The sequence below is a fragment of the Panicum hallii genome, chromosome 3 (genome assembly GCF_002211085.1).
Source record: "Panicum hallii strain FIL2 chromosome 3, PHallii_v3.1, whole genome shotgun sequence".
Taxonomy (NCBI): domain Eukaryota; kingdom Viridiplantae; phylum Streptophyta; class Magnoliopsida; order Poales; family Poaceae; genus Panicum; species Panicum hallii.
In genome coordinates this window covers 1,252,072-1,277,641 of record NC_038044.1, presented here as the reverse complement: position 1 = coordinate 1,277,641, position 25,570 = coordinate 1,252,072, and the positions used below count along the sequence as shown (strand labels likewise).

The following is a 25,570-nucleotide window of genomic DNA, read 5'->3' as shown; positions in this document are numbered from 1 at the left end:
GGAATTGATTTCGTTGTTTTTTGCCTGCTGAATGAAAAAGAAATAATTTTGGTAAAAAATTTGGCAAGTACAAAATTACAGTATCGTTAATTATATATGTTTTGATGAAAACCAGAAATTGCATGTTTTCTTAAGTAAAAATTGCTAGTAGAAAAGAAAAGAAGAAAACCAAGAAGGTTACATCTGAAAGCAAAAAATACACTAACTTGAGATAAAGGAAACTCAATGCTGCATCACATTTTACACAATTAATCTAGGGTCATTTCCAAGAGATAATACAAATGAACTAATCAAATTACAACAATCTTCAGAAAAGGCACTATGTACAAATGAACTAATCAAATTACAGCAATTATTCTTCAGAAAAGGCACTATGTTAGATTTGGAAGCCTAGCAAAAGTTTGAAAAGGAATGTACGAAGTATAACAATCACACTTGTAACACTTGACCCTATTTATGCTCATGGTGCCAAGTTTCACAAATCTTCTGGAGAGAAGCACCAGATCATTCGTTCCGCTAGCTTGTCCATGACTCTTTCCAGCCATTTTGCGACACCTATGGACACAACAACAAGAACGACAATGTATGCAGAAACCCCGATCACTAATGCCAGGATGTATGCAGAGGTTCTCACTCTCCTGCAGCTCCCAGCAGCATACGCGCCCATCAGGCCAAACAAGTTCAGTATCATGGCAGTGTGCAGTGCCAAGATGGCCGGTTTTGCTCTGCATACTCGCCTGATCAGAAGCAAGACCATAATCACTAGAGACGCCATGAAGGAAGTCGCATTGCAGTAGAAGAAAGCCTTGTACCGACGTGGATAGCTGCTCCGAAGAACCGGGTCACCGGCTGTGTGGGCAGTTTGGCCATCATCCCAGAGGCCACCGGGTGGGTTCATGGCGGCTTGGTAAGTGACAGTAGCTGCGAGTGCAGCGAGCAGCAACAAGTATTTGGGCAACTTTTCACCCCAGAGATCTCGCGCCCCTCCAATGGTGGCCTTACGAGGAAATATGTCACTGGATTCTTCGTCCAGCACGCCGAAGAAGGATAGAAGTTTCTGCAGGAGATGCTGAACCGACTCTGACACAACTAGAAGAACTTGAAGTGCGATGCAGACTAGAACCGCAAAGACCAGGACCAAGACATAGATGGATGTTGATACCTTCCTGGAGCTCCCAGCAGCGAACGCACCCATGAGCCCAATCAGGTCAAGGATCACGCACACCCTGAGCGCGTGGGACTGTATTCCTCTCGCCGAAAGCTTTCTGTTCACCAACAGCATGATGATGGCCAGAGACGCAACGAAGGCAGTTGCGTTGCAGTAAAAGAAAGCCAGGAAGCGGCGTGGGTAGTTGTCGCTGAGCACTGGGTTGCCGACGGCATGGCCTGTCTTGTTCTCTTGCCAGAAGCCGCCCGGGGGACTCATGCCTGCCTGGTAGGTGAGGCTTGCTGCGAGAATGGCAAGGAGCAGCAGAAGCTTGCGGCTCTTCTCTAGTTTCCATTCCAGGTCCTCATCTTCCTCCCCGGCCTGCAGATCAAACAACTTCTTAAGCCAATTGGGCACAAACTGCCCCAGCTTCGCCTTCACCATTTCCCTCCAGGTCGCATGATTTGGGAAGACTTCTAACATGAACACCAGAACATGGATGCCGACGTAGAGGAACACCGGAACCACAAGCACTGAGATGTACACGGATTTGGACACTTGCCTGCAACTTCCAGCAGCATACGCACCAATCAGACCGAGAAGGTCCAGGATCATGGCAACCTGCAATGCGCAGTACTTGATTCCCTGGGTGCTGAATATGTTGCTGAGGAGTAGGATAAGAATAGCCAGCGACGCAACAAAGGCTGTGGCGTTGCAGTAGAAGAAAACCAGATATCTCCGGGGATACGTGATGTGAAGCACTGGGTCACCTGCTAGGTAGTGATGCGGACCATCGGCAGCATCTGCTTGCCAGAAGCCACCCGGCGGGTTCAGTCCTGCTTGGTACGTGACGCTCGCCGCAAGAATCCCGAGCAGAAGCAGGTACATGCGGGACTTCTGAAGAAGCTGATCAGCATTCAGGGCTTGTGGATCAGATACTGCATGAACCCCGTGATCTTGCTGTGACTCAGTTCGGTCCAATCTCAGATATTTTTGCAATGTTTCTTGGACACTGTGGACCCATTTCTCCACAGGCTTGCACAAGAACACCAGAAACTGAAGGCCGATGTAGAGCAGAATAGCAGCCACCAATGCAATGACGTAGATGGAAGTCTTGACGCTTCGGCTGCTCCCAACGGAGAAGGCGCCCGTGAGGCCGATCAGAGCCGCGCCCGTGCACACCCAGAGCGCGCACGACTGGAAGCCGTGGCGCGTCACGGTCCTGCTCATGAGGAGCATGATCACGACCAGAGACGCCACGAACGCCGTGGTGTTGAAGTAGAAGAACCCCATGAAGCGGTCGGGATGGTGGTCGTGGAGCATGGGGTCCCCGGCGAGGTGGTCGCTGTCCTGGCTGTCGGACAAGAACCCGCCTGGCGTGCTCAGCCCGGCTTGGTACGTCACTGTCGCAACAAGAGTCGCGAAAATGAGGAGGTACTTGCGCGAGCGCTCCACGGCTTCGTGTGCTTCTTCAGGCATCACGTCCTCGCCGTCGCCGCCGGAGTCGTGCCTCCTCAAGGCGCACAACGTGAAGAGCAGGACATGGGCGCAGACGTACGACGAGACCATCGCCACAAGGGCGACGATGTAGGCGGACATGGCCACGTCCCTGCAGCTGCCGGCGGCGTAGGCCCCCATGAGGCCCAACTGGTCGAGTATCATGGCGGCCTGGAGCGCCCGGAGCCACCAGCGGCGGCGGCTCAGCGAATGCACGAGGAGGAGGTTGACGGTGATAATGGAAGCGATGAAGGCGGTGGCGTTGAAGTAGAAGAAAAGCGTGTAGCGGCGGGCGTAGGTGACCTGGAGCACGGGGTCGCCGGCGAGGCGCACGCCGTCGTTGTCGTCCCAGAAGCCTCCCGGCGGGCTCAGCCCCGCCGAGTAGGTGACGCTTGCCGCAAGCGTGGCCTGCAGCAGCACGTACTTGCGCAGCTCCCAGAGGAAGTAGGCGTCCCTGGCCGCCGTGGTCACCGGAGTGGCCGGCGCCGGAGCTCGCCGGCCGGGGTCAATGTCAACAGGCATTGTCATTTGTCTCTCCCCGTCTGGAGCGTGTGGGGATTTTTGGAATGTTTTCTTGGGGAGCTCAGAGGCTGGGAGCAATTAAGTAGCAAGTGCTGTGATGTAAGGATGAGCGATACCGCGTGGAAAATTGGTGAGCGCGTCCGGATCGCGTCGCCGGCGTAGATTTCACGGAGATTGCGCAGAAAGCAGAACAAGACTACGAGAGTCTCGGCGGCCCTGCTGATTTCGTCCTGGCCTGAAGGACTAGCAGAGTAGCAGTGGCGTTTGTCACTTTCTCTTGACTTGGCTCATTGACTCCATTGTTTACAAGTTCTTGCGCATCCCATTGCAAGTGCTGTGTTGTTTCTTGTACTTGTCCAGTCCCCGTCTCCATCTAGTACGTGTTCTACAGTGCAATGTGCAAGCATTTTCCTTTCCTATATTCAGAGATAATTTCCATGTCTGGAGTCCTCCTCAGTCATGTCGTCTCTGGCTCTCTGCCACTGCTCGGCCGGGCTACTTAGCTTATACTGGCCACTGTGCTAGGAACTCACGAGACTGAAGAAAAGAGGATTGCTTGTTTAGTGCTGAGTGCTGACGCTGGGCAGACAACCTGCTTACCGGAGTGTTTTCTTGGAAACCTCCAAGCACGATGGATAACCTACCGAGGCTGGCACGACGCGGATCCTCGCGCAGCGCAGGTGTGCCTCGTGCACGATGGATAACCTGACAGCAGCTCCTCGAACAGGTATTGTTCTCCTTTCCCTCTGCCTCCTCTCAAGCTCATTCTGAGCCTTGGCAAGTTCACCATCGCCAGCGCCGATCGAGAAGGATGACGCAGAATTTTGTCGCGAGAGATTGGTACGGATGGAACGGAGAGGATAAATGCAGGAGTATCCCCAGATTTGTAGGCGGAGGCAAGGCCAAGCACGAACCAATCCGACGAAGTCAAAATCCTTCCCGATCTGATTCCGACTCCACCGCTGTAAAAGGCAAAGGGAGGGGTTAGAAATCAAATCAAATCAAAGCGAGCGGCTTGTTGGTTGGCGGCAAGAGGAAGGCGCGCAGCCAGTCGCCCCGTGCAGCGGAGAGGGCACGGGCGGCGATGAGTCGCTCGCTGTGGATCTCGGCGTCTCGTCAAGAGGCAATTGTACTTGGAGATCCATCCATCCATCCATCCGGACTTACTTAGATTGATCGTGTTCTTGCCAAGAGCATCTTCAATAAAAATTCTAAATTGGGTTCTATCTTGAAATATAGGGTTTAAGAGAAAAAAAATAGTCTCCAACAGGAGTTCTATTTTACAAAAAAATCTGGCAAATCAATTTAGGACTCAGTCTCCTGGGTCCTAGATATAGGACTCAATTGGTTGGCTCCTATCTCCCTTTTGCCACGAAATCTAGCTGACAGAGACTTCTTTCCCCAATATCTCCGCTCCAATCTTTCCCCAATTAGTTGTAAATGACATGATTTGAGACCCCGCTGTTGGAGTATAAGCTTTTTTTAAACCCTAAACACATCAAATATATCCCTAATATAAATTATAGGACCCAAATATAGAACTCATGGTTGGAGATGCTCTAAGGGTGTGTTCGTTTCCGGGTACCTAAACTTTAGAGGGGTCACATCAAAGAAAATCTTATCATTTAGAAGTATTAAATAAAGTCTAATTACAAAACTAATTGCAGAACCCTAGTGCTAATTCGCGAGACGAATCTAATGAGGTATATTAGTCCATGATTAGCGAACAATTACTGTAGCATCACTGTGGCAAATTATGGATTAATTAGGCTCATTAAATTTGTCTCGCGAATTAGCACCTAGCTGTGCAAAAAGTTTTATAAACAGATTTTATTTAATACTTCTAAATAGCAAGATTCTTTTTGATGTGATGGGTCTAAAGTTTAGATAGCAGGAAACGAACAGACCCTAAGTACTGCAAAACCTATACGTTGCTGGATGGATTTCCTTGCCCTAAGATTGAGCACTCCGCATCAGATGTTATTAAAGGAAATGAAATTAAAATGTCTCTCTTTTGCTGTTGCAGCGGTTTAGTTTGCTGCGTGCTACCAATCAGATTCTTCTTCGTCGGATCCATCTCGGTTAATAGCATCGACTCATCCCTGCATCCATCAAGCAGAGAGTACGTAGGTTCAGGCGTGGTGCTGTCAAATGGAGCCTGCAGAGAGAAGTTCCGACCATGCAGCCAACCAGCGGGCCTTTGAAGCTCGTAACCGGCTTAACAGGGTGTTCTTCGCGTTAGTAAGGCAAGAGCTGGAGGAAGCCAGTATTCATCCAAACTATGAGGAACAATGGCGCGAACGCGAGGAAGAAGATGATTTCTTCTGTGGCGTCCCGGCCTCAAGCAACAAGGCCATGCTGGGACTGCATGTGCCAGGAGTGGGCGAGTCCACGGAGCAAGAATGCTTAGTGTGCCTCGAGGATTTCAAGGAAGGGGACAAGCTCAGGATGATGCCATGTTCCCATTCCTTTCACGAGCGCTGTATTTTTTCAGATGGCTCTGTCTTAGCGGCGTTTGCCCATGCTGCCGCTTTGCACTGCCCTCCACTCATGAGCAACGTTTGCTGGATGAGCAATCAGCACGTCTAGCAATGGATGATTATCAACTAGTTTAGCTCTTGGCATGGTGATTAGGAGCCATGTCTCTGTTTTCAACATATCTATCATAGTTTCATCGCATCACTGGTTCCCGTGCTCCACTGTGAGCATCCCTCTCTTTTTGTTCGTTGTGCGATTTTAAAACATCAAAGGGTTTTTAAATATATTATCAAGTTTTTAGCTATGTTTTGCTTGTTTACCAGACTGCTCTGCAAAATTTAAAATTATTTATGAAAGTGTTTATCAGATCAAATCAAATTATAAATCGGAGTAATGATATGGCATACCCTGAGTTAAAATTCTAGATTTGCCACTGTCGGTAATACACGTAGAAATGGCATCCACACAACTTTAGTTGCTTACAGGTAGAAATGGCATCCGCGCAAATTCAGTTCCTTACATCTATACACACCTAATACTCCGAATTTATCGAAGCGATTTCGGCTTGTAGTAGAACCCGACTTCTCTTGGTGCCTCATCCTAGTAGCCACATGCCCTCTGCAGGCCTATAAATATAATATAGGATGGATAACCAAACTGTTAATAGTCCTCTCTTACCCCTTCAATTCGTTTCAGAAAAATTTAGGTGCTCTACTTATTTATCTGTACAGTATTCGTTAGTGGCCATATTTGTTAGTCGCATTCTGCACCACAACTTACTTTTGCTGGTCAATTCATCTATTTAGATTCAATTGTGGCTATACTACTCTTCTACTTGGTGACAACAAGGTGACCCTAACACTCTCTTTTAACTTCTAGGTACTTAGTGTATTAAATTCTTTTGATGGCAAAGATATTTCTTATTTCCGGGTGGCGAAGCCTGTCAACAGATGAAGCCATCTTGCGGGTGACAGAGCCAACCCACAATCAAGCCTAGATCCCTTATGATCCAGGGGATAGAGCCAACCTTCGACGAATCACAACTTATACGTACAAGTTATACGTATAAGTACTTAAAAACTATATGATTTAATCAAGAGACTAACATTTAGTGACCAGCCTATAGCACTTAACCTTCTCTTTTACTCTCTCCTACCCAGTACTGTCACTCTTGCTCTCATGTACTGTGCTCATGGTTGAATGCCGTGGTAAAGGAGGATCATGGGATCAAGACAAATATCCCCTTACTAAGAATTTCCATATTCTCTAGATTTATTAATTACTAATTTTGAAATGTTCTATGGAAATATCTTCTTTTTCATGGTGGAGGACACTCTAAAAGAGTGCATTGCATTATTTTCAAATAAAGGAAGAGAGCATTTGTATGTTTTAGGAACACTGACTACTTTGATAAAATGATAAATATATAAATGAGGATAGTAGCCGAGGGTGCTGCTAGGTAGCTGTGGAGGGCTTATTGTTGTTGCCATGCATCCTTACCTTTGCTGCAGTCAATGCTGGGAGGGACGGCGGTGATTGGAATGGCGTCGGACTTGAGGCGGAAGAGCTTCGGCGGTTTTGGGCCGCGTGTCGTTTATAGAATGAGCCCAGTACAGTCTTTTTTTTAGCTGGCCATGAGCCCATCAACCACAAATAATCAGCCCACCAAGCAAGATTGCAAACCTTATTGCTAAACAGCGGTAAAACCCATCGCGATCTGGTGCGGTGGCCGCTGCCGGCGCCGCCCGTCCCCCAACGCCACCACTCACTCCACGTCCGCGGCGCTCTCCCCTCGCCACCGCCGCGCCGTCCAACGGGACGATGCGGCACCTCCTCCTCTCCCGCCTCCTCCTCAGCCGCGGCAGCAGCCCCACCGCCCACCACCACCTCCCCCTCCTCCGCGCCCTCTCCTCCGCCCCTTCGCCCGTCTCCTCCGACGCTGACCTCCGCAAGTACGCCGGCTACGCGCTCCTCCTCCTCGGCTGCGGCGCCGCCACCTACTACTCCTTCCCCTTCCCCGCCGACGCGCTCCACAAGAAGGCCGTCCCCTTCAAGTACGCGCCGCTCCCGGAGGACCTCCACGCCGTCTCCAACTGGAGCGCCACCCACGAGGTCCACACCCGCGTCCTCCTCCAGCCGGATTCCCTCCCGGCCCTCGAGGACGCGCTCGCCACCGCCCACAAGGAGCGCCGCAAGCTCAGGCCGCTCGGGTCCGGGCTCTCCCCCAATGGGCTCGCGCTCTCCCGGGCCGGAATGGTCAGTCTCGCGCTCATGGACAAGGTGCTCGACGTCGACGTGGAGAAGAAGACAGTCACAGTGCAGGCGGGGATACGAGTTGCGGAGCTAGTTGATGCACTCCGGGAACACGGCCTCACGCTGCAGAACTTTGCGTCCATTAGGGAGCAGCAGGTCGGAGGCTTCATTCAGGTCTGTTGTAAAAAAACCATCAACCGCCTTACTTCCAAGTTCCAATGAGACTGTTTTTCTTTGTGTCTTTCATTAGGAATACTACCAATTAATCATTTAACTGAGAGTAGAATGAGAATTGACTAGTCAAGTCGGCACACATTTGTTTGATGTTGGATTAACCACTTCAATGTCATATTCAAAATTTCCTAGAATCACTAGTATGCCATCATAGTAGAAAAAAATCATCACATAGCCTTCTGAGGGGATTAAAATGAGTGTTGCTGAGCTGACATTCGTTTTACCAGTAGTTTCTTATACCGAGAAAGCTCTCCTTATCCTAACGGCGGGGAGCTCCAATTGTAGCTGGTCCCAGTATCCCTTTGCAACTTGTATAACTGTAACTTACATACGAAGTTCTGGTCAATTAATCTATGGTTCTATTCATGATTGCGCGCAGGTTGGTGCCCATGGCACTGGTGCCAGATTGCCTCCTGTTGACGAGCAAGTCATTAGCATGAAATTGGTTACCCCTGCCAAAGGGACGATAGAGTTATCAAAGGAGAAGGATCCTGAGTTATTTTATCTTTCTCGCTGTGGTCTTGGTGGCCTAGGTGTCGTTGCTGAAGTTACTCTTCAATGTGTAGAAAGACACCAGCTTGTGGAACATACATTCGTTTCCAATGCAGATGAAGTTAGGAAAAACCACAAGTAATGTTTTCTTGGTGTCAATCTTTATTTACCTAGTGTTGCCTGTGCAGTTGTTACATCCTGAGATTTCTTCCTTTCTCCCCTTTTGCAGGAAGTGGCTCTCAGAAAACAAACATATTAAGTACTTGTGGATTCCTTATACTGACGCAGTTGTTGTTGTCCAATGCAATCCCCCCTCAAAGTGGAGAACCCCAAAGTTGACATCAAAATATGGAAAGGATGAAGCTTTACAGCATGTTCGCAACCTTTATCGGGAGTCACTGAAAAGATATAGGTGCGTACACTTGTTATGGTCTGATAACCCAAGTTTTAATGCATCTTTACCTTCTATTCTCTTACCGAAGAGTCAGACAAAATGTTCTCTCACTTAGAAATTGAACTGACTTTAATAATTCATTGACTCTACTATTGTTGTATCCATTCAGATTTTAGTTTGTCTCTAAACTATTCCAGTCTTAGTCTGTCGATCCTTAGGTTTTCTTGCATTTATTGAATCTCATGTAGAAATAAGAGGTGATTCCAGTTAGAATAGTTATATACTTATATTTTTCTGATGCATTATGCTATGTGTGTTCTGATGGTGCAGTAGCACCTGCCAGGCACTGTCAACTGAAAAGACAGTAGTTTGTGGGTGCACCTGTTAGTTCTATTCTTCTCATAAGAGTTTTCCTTGCTTAATTACTCTCTGAGCAAGATGTCATTTATATTTAAGATTTGATGGATGTTTTAGGAATTTCTACAATTGAAATTACGAAGGGGTGCTTCCCTTGTTCTTTCACTAAAAATATTGGTGATGCAAGAAATGTAAATTGGGGCTTTTTGTGGCTACTATTTAGTTAGTGGCACTGCTAGCGCTTGGATGTCCGATGGATTGGACGCTCCATTGCAATATTAAAGTAAAACATCTGAAACATAAAAAATGTAAGATTGCAACATTGAAAAATGCGAAAAGAATAGTTCAATGAAAACATCGTATTCTGAGGAAAAAAATTCCCGCCGCAACATCGAACGCATGTTTCATGCAACATTCCCAAACAAAAATCACCATATGATAGGTTGAGATTGAGCACAGTGAAACATTAAAACACAAACACTGCAAAAATCAAAGATTAACAGATGAAACACCAAAAATTGACTATTGCAACATTCGCACATATCTACAGCACTTGCAACATCCAAAAATCTCTACTGCAACACCATGAGGTACCCATTGCAACATCACAAAATCTCTACTGTAACATCATGAGATACCTATTGCAACATCACCACCCGGTGCTTCCCCCTGCCACAGCCTTCGCTCCTCCTCTGCAACCTCCCGGAGCTGCTCGCCATGGCCACCGCCCGGAGCTCATCCGGTGGCCGGCGTGGCTCGCCCTTGGCGGGGGAGCGGCGGCCTGGCCCCCCACCGCGTGCACCTCGCCTGCTGCCCCGCCACCCGGAGCTGCCTGCCATGGCCGCTGCCCGGAGGAGGGCGGGTGGAGTGGGAGTGGCGCTCAGGGAGGAGGGGACCCGGCCAAGGCTGACGGGGACCCGGCACACCGCGACCACGAGTGCTCCCGCGCGCCACGACCGGCCATGCCAGGCCCCGCGCGTCGTTGCTGCCCTCCTGCTCCTCCTAAGCCTCCATCACAGGCGGAAGAGAGGTCCGGCGCCCTTGCGCCACGGCGGCGTCCAGCCGGCGAGGTTGCCACCACCACCACCAGAGCGCCCACGCGGAGCGGAGGCGTGCAGACAGAGGGAGGGAGGCGGAGCCGAGGAGGAGGAGGGCGGCGCTCAGGGAGGAGGGGGGTTTGACGGCGCAACGGACGAGAGAGAGAGGGGGGCGTCTTTCTGGAACCAGCGAGGCGTCTGATTTTTTCGTCCGCTCGGACACCCATCTCTTAGCATTTCCATTTAGTTAATTAGTATACAAGCATAGAACCTGTGAACATTCAGTTCCTTTACTTTTAAATCCACATGCACAGAGAATCAAATTATTATTTTATGCAGTCAACTGGCATACACAAATACTGTTGGAGCCATTTGATCTACTCAAATGAAGTAACTTTGACATTATGTAGTTCTCTGTGGAATTTTCTAGCTGTATTCAGCAATGTTATTTGTTTTTTTTTTGCTTACGCCACCTTATAGGTGCTTTTCAGAACTGAAACAGAAAGTAATGACCCAGAAATAGATACACTTTCATTTACTGAATTGAGGGATAAGCTGCTTGCCCTTGATCCACTGGATAAAGATCATGTGATGAAAGTCAATAAAGCAGAAGCTGAGTATTGGAAGAAGTCTGAAGGGTATCGGATGGGCTGGAGTGATGAAATACTGGGCTTTGATTGTGGTGGGCAGCAGTGGGTTTCTGAAAACTGCTTCCCCACAGGAACCGTAGCAAAGCCAAGTATGAAGGATCTGGATTATATAGAGAAGCTGCTGCAGTTGATTGAAAAGGAGGATATACCCGCACCTGCACCAATTGAGCAGCGTTGGACTGCCCACAGCAAGAGTCCAATGAGCCCAGCATCAAGCTCCGAAGAAGATGATGTGTTTTCATGGGTAATTAATTTGTTCCTGTTCAATAGATTTTTTTTGTATGTTCAATCTGGGCTGTTGTTGCCACCTGTCATCACCTACCTAAATGCTTTTTTGCATCTCATGCTAATTTGTTTGTCATTGATTTCTGTGCTGGATAATTTGGTTTGAAAAGTGATATTTTACAATTCGATTGTGTCTCCTGTCCTCTTCTAAATATAATATCAGGAGTTGCTCTCTTGCTTCCTACTCCGACAAATGTATGGGGAAGTAGCAGAATTTGCTCTTTTGCTTCATACTTTAACAAATATATGGGGAAATACTTTCTCCCGTACAGATGATATTACCAAACTGTTCCACTGTAATTGTTATCTTTCCCATGTTTCTGAGACAATCACATACATTCTGAAACAGCTGCACATTACAACTCTTAACTGCTTTGGAAAGTTCTGCACCTCTTGCATCTTCTAATAAATCATTAGCCACGCACAGCTACGTGTAAACTCTCGGTGACCAACTTACTGGGATCTATGCAGGTTGGTATTATAATGTACTTGCCAACATCAGATGCTCGCCAAAGGAAGGAAATTACAGAGGAGTTCTTCAATTACAGGAGCCTGGCGCAAAGTCTCTGGGATGATTATTCTGCATACGAACACTGGGCCAAAATTGAGGTACCAACGTCCTACTGCGGATTTTAAGATTTATGTAGACATTACATTATTTCAGTTCCTTAGACTTTGTTGAACTCATGATTGAAAATAACATCAATCTGGTTAGTTTCAAGAGAATGACCAATCTATTTATTTGCAACTAATTTCATGCGTGGTGACTATTCTGTCTCCATTTCTCCCTAGGTGCCAAAGGACAAGGACGAACTAGCTGAGCTCCGGGCCAGGTTGAGGAAGCGTTTCCCTGTCGATGCATATAACAAGGCACGCATGGAGCTGGACCCCAACAAGGTCCTCTCAAATGCAAAGTTAGAGAAGCTGTTCCCTGTGTTGGAGCCTGTTCACCAGGCAAAGCAACGCGTGTGCTGAAGAGTGAAGACACGTAACTTGTCTTTCTGTCGTTGAATGGTGGTTTACAGACTTGTAGAGTTCTGACTTCTGAGATTTTGTTGGTGCCGGCATATTTGTAATTCTATCCCTATCTGTCATCATGGTAATATGATCTGATCGAACGTGAGTTACAATAAACATTTGGCAGATGAAATAAAGTAACAGAAAAATACAATAATGATCACAAGCTTGCTCTCAGTTTATTACTTGGTAATGTTTTTTTTGCGAGGAAAAGAGCTTTCCATTAACTGAGAGGCGCAGCGATATCGCCGGCCACAAACTCCTCAATACAGCTAGGGAGACCGTTCCATGCAAGGTCGATCCCCTGAGGGCACATATGACCCAAGGCTGCTGTAGCATGAGCAGCTCCATTACATGATCTAGGCACATAGGCAACGCTACTGGCGGCAAAATTCTCGCTAACAAAGTTCTTCAGCTCAAAGATAGAACCGCCCACCATCGACAGACGTTACGAATTGTCCTTCATGGCCATCTTCAGAACAAGTGAATCCATTTCAAGAATCATCTTACTCATGCCGAGGTTGGCTGCAGCTTTTGCCCCTTGCAAGCATGCTCTTATTTCTGATGCGAAAGATTACCAGCCCCGGCGCAAATTACTTCTCCATCTCCATCTCGTATCACATATCCCCACCCTCCTTCACCAGTACTAGCCGAGAAGGCTCCATCGGAGTTAATCTTAACAAAATCGTCAGTTGGTTTCTGCCATCTCTCGATTGGCTTGTGTGTGCACTCATCTTCAGTCACTCCTAGTTTCAGGAAGTCCTCTGCATTTCTCTGAATCAAGTATGTTAAGTCCTTTGTCTCCCTTCTCTTCTCCCCCTCCCTGATTTTGTTCCTTTCATTCCACCATTGCCAAAGCAAAACAATCAACTTCATCTGCTCCTCCCCTTTCAGCTGCAGGATATGGTGAATAACCTCTATTGGCGAGCTTTTTCCTGCCAGCAACGCTCGCTGATCCTCCATCTGCACCCCTTGCCAAAAAAGCTCGGACATGTTTACACTTGTGTGCCCCCCATCCTCATTCAGTCTGTTACATACCACACACCGTGTGTCCACCTCCATGCCCCTATGCTCCAGCACTCGCCGTAAGGCCAAGCTGTTGTGTGCAAATCTCCATAAGAAGTGCCTGATTTTGCCAGGATACTTTAATTTTTACAATCTCTTCCACTCCAGATTAATCGCAAGCCCAACGCCCGAAGACGATGCAACTCCCTTCCTGCTGCTCCTTTTCTCATGATCTCTCTGCACTCTGTAGGCTGATTTGACCGAGAAATTGCCTATGTCGTCATAGTGCCACGCCACTAGATCCTCCAGATCATGGTGCACCGGAGTCGACAGAACAATGTCCACGTCCTGTGGCCAGAACGTTTGTCGGACCAGCTCGTCATCCCATCCACCAGTAGCCGGATCAATCAGTTCCTGTACACGACTCAGGATATTTTACCCCTTCGGTGTTATTGGCTTTCTGGACCACTCCCTCGGAAGCCATGGGTCTGACCATGTTTTTATGCTGCTCCCATTGCCCACTCGCCATGTCACACCTCTATTCAGCACGTCAATACCTTTCAGAATGCTCCCCCACGTGTATGACATGTTCCTGCCTGCTCCTGGTTGGAGAACTTCACCATTCGGGTAATACCTCGCCTTCAGAACTTCTGCACACAGGGAGTCTGGCGTGCGTATCAGCCTCCACCCTGCTTCGCAAGCATTGCTAAATTAAACATATGTATGTCTTTGAACCCCAACCCTCCTCCTCCTTTTGGGCCAGTTAGTTTGTTCCAGCTGATCCAGTGCATTTTCTTGTCTGAGTCTTGATTACTCCACCAATATCGGCATATCATTGTGCTAATCTCATCACAAAGCTCTTTTATAATGTCAAAACAACCCATTGCATAAGTTGGGATTGCCTGTGCCACGGCTTTTATGAGAATCTCTTTCCCGGCTCTTGAAAGCATCTTTTCCTTCCACCCCTGAATCCGTTTCCAGACTCTCTCTCTCTCTCTCAAATAACTGAAAACCTTTTTCCTGCTCTGCCCCACATGCACTGGTAGCCCAAGGTATCTTTCGTTCATTGTTTCCCTATGGATGTTCAGAGTTTGCATCACCTCCTCTCTGTTAGAGCTATCTGTGTTAGGGCTAAACATTATTGCTGATTTCTCTATTGATAGCTTGACCCGAACATGCCTCGTACACATCAAGTATACTTTGTATCGTCTGTGCATCATCCCTCTTTGCCCGAAACAGGATAAGTGAGTCGTCGGCAAAGAGCAGATGAGATACACTCGGGGCGTTCTGACAAACTTTCAGACCTTCCAACTTTCCTTCCTCTTCCGCTTTATTCAGCATGGCTGAGAATCCTTCTGCACATAGCAGGAAAAGATATGGCGACAGCGGACCGCCCTGTCTCGGCCCCGTCTGAGGTTAAAAATGTTAGCAAGGGTGTGTTTGGTTGGGGAGTCTAACTTAAATGGAATGGCTCCATTTCAATTTGTGAGAATGGAGCCGATCCGTTCTACGTTTGGTAAGTAGAATGGAGCGCTCCATTCTTTGTTTGGTTGGAGAGTGCGTTAGAGTAGAACCATTTCATTATGTGTTTGGTTGGAGAGTCAGGTGAGTGTGGTTACCTCCTCCTTTGTTGGGGTGAGCTTACCACCAGTTAAAATGCACCATAATTAACTGAATTTCAACATGACATAATATGCAATATAATTAACTGAGTTTCAACATGATATAATATGTAGAATTAATCCCAAATGCATTGTTCAAGGACACAGGTAAAAATACAACGCATATATAAGTTCAAGTCAACCGAAATAACTAGACTAACCAACGTAAGGGCAGCAGCCACCATGACACTAACCATGACCCACAAGCTAGAAGTTCTCGTTAACGAAACTCGAAAACCACGATAGCTTCCAATGGGACAGTAGATTCACGAAAGCATGAGCATCATTGGGGTATCTAACCAAGTGATGATAGTATTGAAGTGATGATAGTATCAAGTCTTGTGGTGAAGCTCAAAATTTGGGAGACTGTCCACGCCTTCAAACAAACCAGCTACCTTTGAACCCCAGCTTGAGCATCATGTCACGCAAAAATGCCCATTCAACACAATCATACGCCTTACTCCAATTTAACGGCAGCAAACCCCTTCTTCCCTCTTCTCTTATTCTTCATACAGTGTGTCAACTCATAGGCCACCAAAATATTATCAGAGATGAGTCGTCCTGGAACAAATGCACTCTGTGCCATACTGATCACTTTAGGGAGAATTACCTTCAATCTGTTCGCAAGGACCTTGGACATCATCTTATAGAGCACGTTGCAAAGACTTATCGGCCGGAGATCCTTTACTAGTTCAGGCTTTAGCACTTTCAGGATAAGAACAATTCTTGTTTCATTCCATTCCCTCGGCATTGGCCCACCATTCAACACATCCAGCTTCTCCTTCGTCACTTGCTTGCCCACCAGATCCCAAAATCTCCTGTAGAAAAGAGATGGGATACCATCGGGGCCAGGTGCTTTTAAGTCGCCAATAGAATCCAAAGCCTCTTTCACCTCTTCAGCCAAGAAAGGCTTCATGAGGAAATCATTCATCTCGTGAGTCACCTTGCCCTCAACAGCATTAAGAATTTGCTGCGAGGCTCTCCCACCATTGGACCTGAAAAGAGACATGAAATAGTCAGAAATAAACCTACTCTTCTCTACTTCCTCCTCCACCTAACTCCCATCCGCCTTCTTCAATCTTCCAATTCTATTGCACTTCCTTCTTTCCCGGCGGCAAGCATGAAAGAAGGCAGTATTTCGGTCACCCTGTTGCAGCCATCTTACATGGGCCCTCTGCCTCCAGTATAGATCCACTTGTTCTTCCAGCCTTTCAAGCTTATATCTCAGCACCTCCTCCCTCGCCATCTGTTCTCTACCAACTCTTGCCTCCTAGTTTTCTCCAAATCTTTCTTGATTTTTTCACCCTTTTTTCTAGATCTCCCAATACATTAATACTCCAGTTCATCAAGCCACCCGCTACTGACTTGAGAGCTTCAGTAGTGGAGTTTGCCTATCCACCCATCGCCTCCCTCCATGCATCACCCACCACCTCTGCACCCCAACCAAGCAGCTTCAAACCGGAAATCCCTTGATCGTGCTCGCATCCCTCCACGCAGAACCGGTTCTGTAACTATAATGACTGGTCGATGCTCGGAGTGCCGGGGATCACCATTTATCACCCGAGTACCAGGGAAATGTATTCGCCATTCATCATTAGCGACAGCTCTGTCTAGCCTCTCCCTTATATAATTCTCCGCCACATGATTATGGTTTCTCCAAGTCGTGGAGCTGACAATAAGTCAGTGCCTCCCTGAAATTGTCCACGAGTTGCTGACTTCTCATCCTGCTCCCTCCTTTTCATGAGAGAAAAGAATCTCATTGAAATCGCCAACGCATAGCCACGACACCTTCGGCTGAGCACCCAAATCTCTCATTTGTTTCCGCATCCGATGTTTCAAGTCTTTATTTTATGTGCCTCCCCGTACACACCAGTGAAACGCCAACAGAAACCATCATCCTCCTTGACATCCACATCGATGCAATATTGCAGTGTACCACGCAATGAAACAGCCAAAACACTGCAAATCCTCCGTCCTAGGAAAAATATGCCACGTGGACAGTTCCGTGTGCCCGGATCTGACGAGCCCCCGAGTTCTTCGTAACCGAGTTTTGTAAGCTAGCGTATTTGTCAGCCCAAGCATCCATCAAAATTTCTCCATTCTTCGTTTGTCAAGCCTCGTTTCAAAAAAAAAAAAAACCCCGCTGCTTCTGTCTTCTGGAGCTCCAGAAGACCCCAAACTGCCCGGCGGATTCCCAACCTCCGGCAGCTCCACGCCACGATTTTCATTGGGACCTGCATGGCTGTGTTAAAGTATAGATGTGTTTGTGTGCGTATCCCTGTAATTGAGCAACAAACTGGGACATGTCACGGCTGGGAGATGTTATCGAGTTGTTGTAGACTTCCTAGATTAGATGAGGTTGTTGTAACAAACATCTCCTGGCCGTTTCTCCTGGTTGTTGCGTCCTCTGTAAAATCCACGCGTTGGGGCTGTTCCACGCAATTAACACGAACACACCGTGACCCAAGATAGGGCACAGGTGCTTCCCACCTTCCAGCGCTTCTGAACTTTTACATGGTAATCAGAGCTCTAGAGTAGATCCATGGCTTCCTCTTCTCAATCCAACACCATGAATCCACTCCTTGGCCAACCCGTTTCAGAGAAACTTACCAGATCCAATCATGCGCTGTGGAAGGCGCAGGTTCGTGCCACAATTCGTGGTGCTCGACTTCAAGGTTACCTCACCTGCGCAACCAAGGAGCCGCCCAAAGAGGTGATCGTCAAGGCGACGGATGGCAAGGAGACCAAGATCGCCAACCCCGAGTGGGAAGAATGGGAGACCAAGGATCAACAAGTCCTTGGGTACATCCTGGCGTCTCTCTCAAGAGATGTCCTGGTCCAGGTTGCTGCATGTGATACGGCGGCGGCGGCTTGGAAGATCATAGAAGACATGTTCGAGTCACAGACCCGTTCAAGGGCTGTGAACACGCAGATCGCCCTGTCAACCACCAAGAAAGGAGGTATGACAGCTACGGAGTACTTCACAAAGATGAAAGCCCTAGGAGATGAGATGGCCTCAGCAGGAAGGCCAATAGAACAAGATGAGCTGGTCGAATATATCATCACCGGCCTTGCAGATGAAGAATGGAGTCCACTGGTGTCCGCGTTATGCACCAGGGCTGAACCAGTAACTCTGGGGGAACTTTTCTCTCAGATACTTAGTTTTGAAACAAGAATGAATCTGATGCATGTAGGTGAAGATCAGAATCGGTCGGCAAACTCTGCCGGCCGTGGTCGAGGGAATTCCCGTGGCCGGGGATCCTACCGTGGACGTGGCCGTGGTGGCTCTCCTAGCTACCAATCTGGAGGACGTGGCAACTCAGGCTCATCAAGGCAGGGGTCAGGCTCTCGTGGCTCCTACAACAACAACAATAGAGGAGGGCAAACTGATGATCGCCCCCTCTGCCAAGTGTGCTTCAAAAAGGGGCACACCACTGAACGCTGCTGGCACAGATTCGAGGAGGACTTTGTTCCTGATCCGAAGCTCGTAGCGGCCGCCACCAACACCTCCTACACGATCGACAACAACTGGTACACAGATACCGGAGCCACTGATCACATCACTGGAGAATTGGAGAAGATGACGACCAAGAGCAAGTACCATGGGGCAGATCAGATCCACACCACCAACGGCTCAGGTATGGACATCAGCTACATTGGTAATACTACTTTACGTACCCCTAAAAGAGATATTCATCTTAAAGATATCCTATATGTGCCACAAGCTAAGAAAAATCTTGTTTCTGTACATCACTTGGCTACTGATAATTCTGCTTTCCTGGAATTTCATCCTGATTTCTTCTTGATTAAGGATCAGGTCACGAAGAATATAATTCTTAAAGGAAGATGCCATAAAGGTCTCTACCCTTTACCATCAAGTTCAATAAAGGAAGTCTGCAGTGCCTCCAAGGTCCCTTTGTCTAGGTGGCATGATCATTTGGGCCACCCCTCATCTCCCATTGTTAAGCAAGTAGTCAACAGCAATAATCTCCTTTGTTCAGGAGAATCTTTGAATTCGTCAGTTTGTGATGCTTGTCAACAAGCAAAGAGTCACCAATTACCGTATTCTCGGTCCTCTAGTGTTTCTAAATTCCCTTTGGAACTTATTTACTCGGATGTGTGGGGTGCTGCACCTACTTCTGTAGGTGGAAAAAAATATTATGTGAGTTTCATTGATGATTACAGCAAATTCACTTGGGTTTACTTCTTGAAATTTAAATCTGAGGTGTTTCAAAAATTCCAGGAATTTCAAGCGATGGTAGAAAGACTTTTTGATCGAAAAATCCTTGCTATGCAAACCGATTGGGGAGGCGAGTATCAAAAACTCAATTCCTTCTTTTCAAAGATTGGAATTGTTCATTATGTGTCATGTCCTCATGCCCATCAACAGAATGGGTCTGCAGAGAGAAAGCATAGGCACATTGTTGAAGTGGGACTGTCCTTGTTGTCTCATGCCTCCATGCCTCTCAAATTTTGGGATGAGGCATTTCAATCTGCCGCTTACCTTATTAATCGAGTTCCCAGTAAAACCATCTCAAACACTACACCACTAGAACGCCTGTTTCACCAAAAACCTGACTACTCTTTTCTTCGTGTCTTTAGGTGTGCATGTTGGCCTCACCTACGCCCCTACAATACACATAAACTCCAGTTTCGGTCGAAACAGTGCGTCTTTATTGGATATAGTAATCTGCATAAAGGTTACAAGTGTTTAGATCCATCTACAGGACGGGTCTATATTTCTCGTGATGTGGTGTTTGATGAAAATATTTTTCCTTTCTCCAAAATGCATTTCAATGCGGGAGCTCAACTTAGGTCTGAAATCAATCTTCTTGATCCTTCCCTTTTAAATCCTTCTTTTCTCTCCGGGGGTACACAAGTGGTAGAACCATGTGCTGATGTTCCTCCTGAAAATTCTAATTCTACCGTGCAAGTGCAGGAAGAAACTGGTGAAAACTCCACACAAGATCATGCAGGAATTGCAGGCAATGAAGCTGCTCCCCTCGGCATGCAACACGAGGGGGATCTGCTCCCGGCTATGGCGACAGAATCCTCCCCGGAATCTTCACCGGCTCCTGCTGCTCCTCGACAGTCCACGCCTACACCATCCTCCGCTCGTCTCGGCGAGGGGGACCAAGCTGCTGTCACGTCGCTGGGTGGTTCACTGGCAGCAGCTGGCGACAACACTCCCGCGGCTCACGTGGAGGAGCTCTCGGATTCGAGTCCTTTTGTGCTGCCGCCCGTGCAAGTTCCTGTGAGGCCTCGCACCCGTCTTCAAGATGGAATTCAAAAAGAAAAAAAATACAGTGATGGTACAGTAAGGTATGGTTTTCTAACCGCTACTGGTGAACCTAATACTGTTGATGAAGCATTAGAGAATACAAATTGGCGAAAAGCTATGGAGTCTGAGTATCAAGCACTCATGAAAAACAAGACATGGCACCTAGTTCCTCCACACAAAGGGAGGAATGTCATAGGATGCAAGTGGGTCTATAAGATCAAAAGAAAACAAGATGGAAGTTTGGACCGGTACAAGGCTAGACTTGTTGCAAAAGGCTTCAAGCAAAGGTATGGCATTGACTATGAAGATACATTTAGTCCAGTTGTAAAGGCTGCTACCATTCGCACTATTTTATCTATTGCTGTGTCAAATGGTTGGAGCCTTAGGCAACTTGATGTACAAAATGCCTTCTTACATGGTTTCTTGGAAGAAGAAGTTTATATGCAGCAGCCCCCAGGTTTTGAGGATTCATCAAGACCGAATTTCGTGTGCAAGCTTGATAAAGCACTATATGGTTTGAAACAAGCTCCTAGGGCTTGGTATGCAAGATTGAGCAATAAACTTATGCAACTCGGCTTCAAATCTTCCAAGGCAGATACATCATTATTTTTCTTTAACAAGGGAGGCATACAAATCTTTGTCCTTGTCTATGTTGATGATATTATTGTTACAAGCTCAACTGAAAAGGCAACGACGGCACTTCTCCAAGATTTACAAGAAGAGTTTGCTCTTAAGGATCTTGGTCGGCTTCACTATTTCCTTGGCATTGAGGTGACACATGTGAAAGATGGCATTGTCCTGACACAAGATAAGTATGCATCAGATCTACTCAAAAGAGTAGGAATGTCAGAGTGTAAGCCGGTGACTACACCATTGTCCACAAGTGAAAAATTGTCGTTGTATGAAGGAGATCCTTTGGGTCCTAATGATGCCACAAATTATAGGAGTATAGTTGGAGCTCTTCAGTACTTAACTCTTACCAGACCTGATATTGCTTTCTCGGTGAACAAGGTATGCCAATTTCTTCATGCGCCAACTACAATACATTGGGCAGCAGTGAAGAGGATTTTGCGATATGTGAAGCAATGTACAGGTTTGGGACTAAAGATACACAAATCATCATCCACCTTGGTGAGTGCATTTTCAGATGCCGACTGGGCTGGAAGCATAGATGACCGTCGCTCTACAGGTGGATTGCAGTATTTGTGGGTTCAAATTTAGTCTCCTGGAGTGCTAGGAAGCAGGCTACCGTTTCTCGGTCTAGTACAGAGTCTGAATACAAGGCAATTGCAAATGCTACGCCTGAAGTAATATGGATACAAACTCTACTACAAGAATTAGGAATCAGAAGTCCACCTGCAGCAAAACTATGGTGTGATAACATAGGTGCAAAGTATTTGTCTGCCAACCCAGTTTTTCATGCAAGAACAAAATACATAGAAATTGATTATCATTTTGTCAGAGAGCGTGTGTTCAACAAACTCTTGGAGATTGAATATATTTCTACTGGTGATCAAGTGGCTGACGGATTCACTAAAGCATTGCTGGTGAGATTACTTGAAAACTTTAAGAACAATCTCAACCTAACAAAGTTGTGATTGAGGGAGGCTGTTAAAGTATAGATGTGTTTGTGTGCGTATCCCTGTAATTGAGCAACAAACTGGGACATGTCACGGCTGGGAGATGTTATCGAGTTGTTGTAGACTTCCTAGATTAGATGAGGTTGTTGTAACAAATATCTCCTGTCCATTTCTCCTGGTTGTTGCGTCCTCTATAAAAGCCACGCGTTGGGGCTGTTCCACGCAATTAACACGAACACACCGTGACCTAAGATAGGGCACAGGTGCTTCCCACCTTCCAGCGCCTCTGAACTTTTACAGGCTGGTCCGCCCGCCCCGCTTTCTTCATCTTCTTGTTACTCGGCAATGGTATTAGTATTAGTATACATGGGGCTGTAATTGAGCAGATAAACTGGACAGTATAGTCAATTTCAAGCGTGGATTAGCATCCCATCAGGCCATCACGTCCCCTTTTGGGCCTGTTCGTTTCCCACCCTCTAAACTTTAGACCCATCACATCAAAGAGAATCTTACTATTTACAAGTATTAAATAAAATCTGTTTATAAAATTTTTTGCACAGCTGTATGCTAATTCGCGAGACAAATTTAACGAGCCTAATTAATCCATAATTTGCCACAGTGATGCTACAGTAATTATTCGCTAATCATAGACTAATATACCTCATTAGATTCGTCTCGCGAATTAGCACTAGGGTTCTGCAATTAGTTTTGTAAATAGAATTTATTTAATACTTCTAAATGACAAGATTCTCTTTAATGTGACCCATCTAAATTTTAGATACCCGGAAACGAACGCACCCTTTGTCCCTCTGGCCGCTCCCCCAGTCCACCCAACACGAGAAATGAACCAGTTCCTCCGCTCCCAGCAATCGGTGCTCACCATGGACTACGCCGACAGCACGGCCGCCACGGCCGCGCTCGCGCCCAACGGCGCCGCCGACCCCGCCGCGGCCATCAACGACGACGACGACGACGACGGCGTCCCCGAGGTAGCCGCCTGCATATCGTCGATGATCGACCGCGGGGGCAGCGTCGAGAGCCACCGCCTCTTCCTGGCGCGCCGCACCGCGCTGGAGATGCTCCGCGACCGCGGGTACAGCGTCCCGGAGGACGAGCTCGCCCGCACCCTCCCGGAGTTCCGCGCCTGGTGGGCCCACAAGCCCGAGCTCGAACGCCTGGCCTTCTCCACTACTCTCGCCTCCGACCCGTCCAACAAGGTGGGGGTTTTCATTCTTTCTTCCCATTTTCCCCCATGATATCGCCGGTGTGCTTTCAGTTGTTCCTCCATTAGGGTTAGTCAGATTCCTGTTCTACTAGCTCGCGATTTGAACCACATTCTTGTCCTGACTATTAGACCTGGCTTTGTGCTCAGTATTAAGAAACCTCCCACAATTACTCATTAGTGTAGCGGAATCCAGTTTGCTGAGATATACATGGCGAAACTGAAGAAGTTAGGGAGAAAGAGGGGTATCATTTCTTTCATACCCTTTCTCACCGATTGATCCTTCCTTGCTGTTTTGTTGATGTTAGGTGTGATTGTCTGTACGGTCTAGAAATATTGTTGTTCTTGTGGTCATGATTGAGGGTTAGCACCATTCTACAGGTAGAATGGTACAATGCTTAATTTTCGTGTATGTATCTAGAGAAGTTCAGTAATTGCATGCATAGGTATAGCACGGAGTGCTTTTCTCGCTTATCTTTTTCATGCAAAAGGTGGTTCTTTACATCAATTGTTCTTGTTACAGATGAGTAAATAATAGATCTTAACTATGCATTTTGCAGGTGAAAGTTGTGTTCTGTCCACCTGAACCTGTCAAAATTGCAGTTATCCGGGAGATATATAGCGGAGTCAAAGAAGAGAACTTGTCTAGACTGATTCTGATATTGCAGAGCAGAATAATGTCTAGAGCCAAAGAATCTATTAAGGAGATCTTCCCATTTAAAGTTGACACTTTCCAGGTTAGGTTTTGTCTAATATTGTTGGTTGCTCTTCACATTTTGTTCTGTTTCTGTAAGTAAACAAGAACATGGACTCTTTTGGTTGTAACTACCATGCCCATCCCTTAAGAGTAAGAGCAAGTAGCTTCTATTGTCCTTCTTTGCAACCAGTAATGGACTAATTGGACTGGCTACAGTATGGTTCGAATCTGAATTTTCACTATTTGTTCTTCTGCACATTATGGTCTTAATGTCAGGTGTCTAAAAGCAGCATTGTAACTTTCACTATGTAAAGTTGATATTTTGTTGTTTTATCTTATATTAATATTTGTATCCAAACTAATGTGCTCCTCCAATGGTAGATCACGGAACTACTGGTGAACATTACTAAGCATGTCCTGAAGCCCAAGCATGAAGTGTTAACTGCAGAGGAGAAAGCCAAGCTCCTGAAGGAATACAATGTGGTGGATTCACAGGTATGTTCCTCTATAATTTGTTGTTGGAAATTACTTTATAATCTCTTACTGCTTTGTTGTACTGGCATTGGAAGTCATGGTGCTACGAGATTTTTGTAGCCTCCTTTTGTTAAATCTTGTGGAAGGAAATAATGCGGCCTGGTGCTGGCTGTAGTGTTGCTTTCAATGATACTTGCTGAGTTACTGTAACACCATAATTGCAGCATGATCTTGTTTACAGCACGATCATGGCCATAAGGTGACTGCAATATCTTATTGCTTTCTGGGTGTCATGATTGAGACTAATGAATTATGAAATTACCTGCTGAGTGTCTTGGCTTGGTCACATGGAAATATTGATGATAATTTGGTAAACACAGCCACTTATATTGTGCTCACAATGTTGTGTTTATGCATTTTTCATTAAAAAAATGTAACTTCATGGCATTGAAACTAACAATCGTCCCATATTTTGTACGGAGAGTACTGCTATCATATACAAGAAAGCTTGTTTAATTGCAATTGCAATGTCAAATTTGTTTCACTTTCTATCTATATAGGTTCTTATTATATATTGCAGGCTCCTTACATAATGATATGCAAATCAGAAAATAAAATTCTGTTTATAGTTGCCGCGGTGATAATGCATTTCATTTGTTTTGGTTAGTGGATCCTTATCATGCCTGAAGTGCAAATTCCCACTTGTTATTAATAACTTGGGTGTTTCCCTTGGATATTTATTTTGATAGAGCTAGATCAACCTGTTGCAAAGTAATTTCGGGCCACTTTACTGAAAATTGGTGCTTGTATCTTTCAGTTGCCTCGCATGCTGGAGACTGATGCTGTTGCTCGCTACCACGGCCTTGGCAAGGGAACTGTTGTTAAAGTTACATATGACAGCGAGCTTACTGGGAACCATGTGACGTACAGGTGTATTTTCTGAGGGGGCTGTGGGTTTACATGGATGAAGTTTCTCATAAGCAGTTGGTAAAAATAACTTCTCGGCAGATGATACTGCACTTCTAGGCCAATGTAAGCACCCTACTATGTAGGATGAAGTTCTCTGTAAGGTGTCGGTAAAAATTGTCTCGCAGCAAAGTTACTGCCCTACTAGGCTAGCATATTGTCCTATGTTATACTTGTCTCCAGTCTAATCTTAGAAACAGTAACAAAGCTAATCCCGTTGTGAAGTTCTTCAATACAATCCCGTTGCAAGTGATTCTCTCAGTCAATTTCAGATGCTTTTTGCAAAGTTTGGCGTGAGATGTGTCCAATGATCTATTAATT

The 25,570-nt window shown here is 46.5% G+C and overlaps 3 protein-coding genes across 3 annotated transcripts; 2 read left to right on the top strand and 1 right to left on the bottom strand.

The window, feature by feature from the left end:
• Positions 1–212: 212 nt before the first annotated feature.
• Positions 213–3,196, bottom strand: LOC112884246. Its single transcript, XM_025949623.1, has one exon. It carries the CDS (start codon positions 3,170–3,172, stop codon positions 476–478), a length of 2,697 nt encoding a protein of 898 aa, XP_025805408.1. The 5' UTR covers positions 3,173–3,196; the 3' UTR covers positions 213–475.
• Positions 3,197–7,351: 4,155 nt separating this feature from the next.
• On the top strand, positions 7,352–12,520 carry LOC112887043 (L-galactono-1,4-lactone dehydrogenase 2, mitochondrial). Its single transcript, XM_025953118.1, has 6 exons — positions 7,352–8,071; positions 8,511–8,761; positions 8,853–9,035; positions 10,903–11,305; positions 11,818–11,955; positions 12,139–12,520. Exons 1-6 carry the CDS (start codon positions 7,466–7,468, stop codon positions 12,319–12,321), a joined length of 1,764 nt encoding a protein of 587 aa, XP_025808903.1. The 5' UTR covers positions 7,352–7,465; the 3' UTR covers positions 12,322–12,520.
• Positions 12,521–22,214: 9,694 nt separating this feature from the next.
• On the top strand, positions 22,215–25,515 carry LOC112884911 (DNA-directed RNA polymerase V subunit 5A-like). The gene is made up of 5 exons (XM_025950541.1): positions 22,215–22,341; positions 22,691–23,107; positions 23,673–23,849; positions 24,191–24,304; positions 25,101–25,515. The coding sequence occupies exons 2-5, from the start codon at positions 22,733–22,735 to the stop codon at positions 25,224–25,226; spliced, it is 792 nt and encodes a 263-aa protein (XP_025806326.1). The 5' UTR covers positions 22,215–22,341; positions 22,691–22,732; the 3' UTR covers positions 25,227–25,515.
• Positions 25,516–25,570: the final 55 nt, after the last annotated feature.